The 3,827-nt window shown below is 49.7% G+C and overlaps 1 protein-coding gene across 1 annotated transcript; it reads right to left on the bottom strand.

Moving 5' to 3' along the window:
• Positions 1-412: 412 nt before the first annotated feature.
• LOC114605612 (DNA excision repair protein ERCC-6-like) lies at positions 413-3,361 on the bottom strand. The gene has a single exon (XM_028747029.2). It carries the CDS (start codon positions 3,331-3,333, stop codon positions 1,231-1,233), a length of 2,103 nt encoding a protein of 700 aa, XP_028602862.2. The 5' UTR covers positions 3,334-3,361; the 3' UTR covers positions 413-1,230.
• Positions 3,362-3,827: the final 466 nt, after the last annotated feature.

Genomic DNA, 3,827 nt, shown 5'->3' with positions numbered 1-3,827 from the left:
CCAGAGCAGCGATGTCACGCTGGCCACGTGACCCGGAAGTGTCTGCGGACAGCGCTGGCCCCCGGCCTCAAGTGAGATGGGCACACAACCCCAGAGTTGGACACGACTGGCTCGTACGGGCAGGGGTACCTTTATTTTACCTATCCAATCACAGAACATTTCAGGATTTGGGCCTCTGCCATTGGCCCTTAAACTCTGAGTCGTGATTCGCAGCTTGGAAGTTTAGACAGCCAATCCCATTGGGAGTGGGAGTGGCCCCGGCCTTCAGAAATATATATAAGCAGTTGCTTTGCCCCTGTTGTCCAGTTGTGTTAGTTCAATAAAGGTTCTTGCTGTTATCGCTGTGTCTTGCTTCGTGGGACCCCACCTACACTTCAATCATTATGAAGATTGCCCCCTAAAACAACACAGCCCCCTCTTCCAATAGCCCCCAAAAATGCTCTCAACGCCCATATTGGCTTTTGAATTTGAAAAACTTTACTACTAGAAAAGACAGTTAAAGATGCATCTAAGTTTATGCAAGTAATTATTTTTAACAAGTGCTCAGAAGACAAATAGGAAGAACCCCAAAGAGCCATTTTTCACTTTCTTGGGGCTTGATTCATTTCCTCTCCCCCCAGCTGGAGAAAGGTAACTCCAAACAATTATATCCAGTACACTTATTGAGCTAAATGTGCTCCACTGCGTCTAATACAACATTTGTCCCTCTCATTTCCTTTTGAAGAGAAACAGGCATGGCTGATCCTTGCTAAACTTTGCGGAGTACCATGCAAACTATGACCTGGAACCAGAAGATTGTTCAGCTGCCAGCCATTCCCCCACTGAAGTCTACTCGTTCTTTGAAAGGGAAAATTGCAGCCTTGAACCGAGAATATATTCTCATCCTCCATTTTTCGGATGTGGACGCTGGTTTCTAATAACGCCCCAATAACACCCAACAAAGTTAACTGGAAAACCAACAGGAGAGTCAAATAAATTATTGGGACAAGCTGGGTTGTGGAAATTTGGCACCACCAAAAATCACCGTGGGGGAGGTACGTCTTTGGCTGCCCCTTCCTGAAGAAGGCCGACCGAAAATGAGCGAAGTAGAAAGCAAGTTGGTTGATAGAAAGGTCTCTGGAGGGGCAGAAAAACAGAAGTCTCTCGCTCAACTCCGGCAATCGCCAAAGTCCTACGGCAGCCGGCCTTCCCGGTAAGACAAACATTGCAATAAAGATCTAGGGAAGGCCTTCAATTACACGGAAGACATCTTGATGGGCGTTTCTGCTGTCTCGCGTCTACAAGCTGAGACTCCAGTTGCACCAGTTCTTGGGCTTTCTGAACCCTGTGCTCGATGTACTGATGGGCCTCCTCATCTTCCGGTTGCTCCTCGTGAGCCGTTTCACGTGAGTACATCAGGTCGTGATCCGATATGCCGAACATGTGCAAAGAGTGGAGATAGGCAATGTGCTCGTCCAGCTGCAGGTCCGAATTCCTTTGGTTGGCATGCAAAGACTGGAGCTGCAGTTGCGTCACCGAGCTCCTGGTATCTTCCAGTGTGAACAGTTCCCTCAGCTCCTGCTTGGTGAAATACCTGTAGGGGTTCTTCTTATCGCCCGTGCCCTGCCGTATGAGCGAGTCCTTGAAGACTTGGCGCCGGTAGATCCTCTCCTCCACCGTCCCACAGGTGATGAGCCTGTAGATCACAACGTTCTCCTTCTGCCCGATCCTGTAAGCCCGGTCGACGGCTTGGGCATCCGTGGCGGGGTTCCAGCTGGGGTCAAAGATCACCACGCGGGAAGCAGCAGTTAAGGTGAGCCCAACGCCGCCCACCTGCGTGGTCAGGAGGAAGACCGAATAGCCTTTGTCGTTCTGAAACGCGCCAATCCTCTTCTCCCGCTCCGCTAGGCAAGTCACCGTCCCGTCGATACGCATCACCTTAAAACGCCGATGAGTCAAGATGCACTCTATGATATCGAGCATTTTCCTCGACTGGGAGAACACGAGAGTTTGGTGCCCTTCTTCCCGCAGATTCTCCAGCAGCGCCAAGAGGAACCTCAACTTGCCGGACTCCTCAATCAGAACCTGACTGGGCACGTTTTTGATTTCCCGGGTCATGTCAGAAACGGCCTCAGCTTCCCCTTCCTCTTGCTCAGAGTAGCCCGAGACCTCCAAGCCGAGCTGGATGCAAGCTTGCGCCGACAGAAGCCTGGGGTGATCACACAGTTTCTTCAAGACGGTCAACTCAGCCAACGGGGAACGAGTCGTCATTAGCAACTCCTTGATATGGTCCAAGTCGAGGAAGTTCCTATAGATCTCTTCTTGCATGGGCGCTAAGTAAACCCACACAATGAAGTCGTTTTTTCTGGGGAGAGATGGCATCTCTAGGACAGCAGTGCTGTTCTCCTCTCCCGGCGAACAGCTTTCTCGTTCTGAGCTCTGCGTCTGTATCGTGCCTTTACTTCGCCGCAAGAAATACGGCTGAATGATGGTCATCAGGTTCTCGGAGATCTTAAGGCCTAGGGCTTTTTCTCCGGGAGTTGCGTCCTTCTCCCGTGCCTTGGTGATGGGGTTTTCATACTCCATCCGAAAGGTTTTGGCTGTGCCAAGCAGTGCCCCCTGGCAAGCAAAATCAAAGAGAGCCCACAGCTCTCGTAGGTTGTTCTGGACTGGAGTCCCTGTGAGGAGGATGCGGTTTTTGGCGGGGATGGCATACACCGATTTGGTGGTTTTAGCCGACGGCGATTTAATCTTGTGCGCTTCGTCCAAGATGATGTAGTCCCAGACGAACTCCTGCTGGTCCGAAGTGGAGAGCTGTTCACAGTTGGCCAAGATCATCTGGTACGAGGTGAGAAGGACCCCCTTTCTGCTCTGCACTCGTTCCAGGTTCTGGCGCCGTTCCTTCCGGCTAGTGCCGTGGAAAACTTTCACCCGGATTCCCGGGGCCCACTTGACAAACTCTTGCACCCAGTTGTTAACCAAGGTAACTGGCATGATGAGTAGAACGTGCCTGACCAGGTTGGCATCGAACATCCCTGAAAGAAAGGCGATGATCTGGATGGTCTTTCCCAAGCCCATGTCATCGGCCAGAATACCACCTTTCCTTCCATCCCGGAAGAGACTGTACAAAAAGGCAACCCCTTCCTTCTGGTGCTCAAACAGCTTGTCGTGTATCTCCTTGTACAACAGGAGCCCACTCTGGCAGACGTCCACATATTCATCCGACTCCTGATCCAAATCCAGGGTCACCAACTTCTCCTCCAGGTTTTTGATGCACCCCTTCAGACTTTCGCTGGGCTGAATTTCATCAGCTTGGCTGTAAAGTTTGAGGGATTCTTCCAGATTTTCGTTCATGGACTCTTGCTCGGCTTGGGTCACGTATCTGCAAAGCACAACATAATGACTGTTTAGAAGAGCAGGTGGGGGGAAACCAAAAAATTGGGGGCTGCCAGTCCACTTTCTACAGGGATGGAGGACCTTTCTGGCTCCACAGGCCAGAGTTTACTGGTAGGTAGGGTTGTCAATCACTTGGCATCATAGGTGCAAGGTGCTTTGAAGTCCCCAAGTTGGGACTTCAAAGCACCTTGCAAGGAAGGTGTTTTCCTCCATTTTAGCAGTTTCCTTCCCCCTCTTTCTGTGGTTCCTTAAATTTATTTTTAATACCTTCTGCATATCCAAATTCATTCAATTTGCTCGTTTAATTATCTGCTTTAAATATAAACTCTTATGAAACCGCAGGTTATTACAATAACCCTGCCCGTGTTTTTATCTGTTTGCAATTTATCTGTAAATATTCAACAAACCATTTCCATTCTTTTATAAAAAGTTTGTTATCTTGATTTCTTATT

This window comes from Podarcis muralis, chromosome 10 (genome assembly GCF_964188315.1).
Source record: "Podarcis muralis chromosome 10, rPodMur119.hap1.1, whole genome shotgun sequence".
In the NCBI taxonomy this organism is placed as follows: domain Eukaryota; kingdom Metazoa; phylum Chordata; class Lepidosauria; order Squamata; family Lacertidae; genus Podarcis; species Podarcis muralis.
Note: the sequence above shows the minus strand (reverse complement) of the source record. Positions and strands in the feature narration are given on the sequence as shown.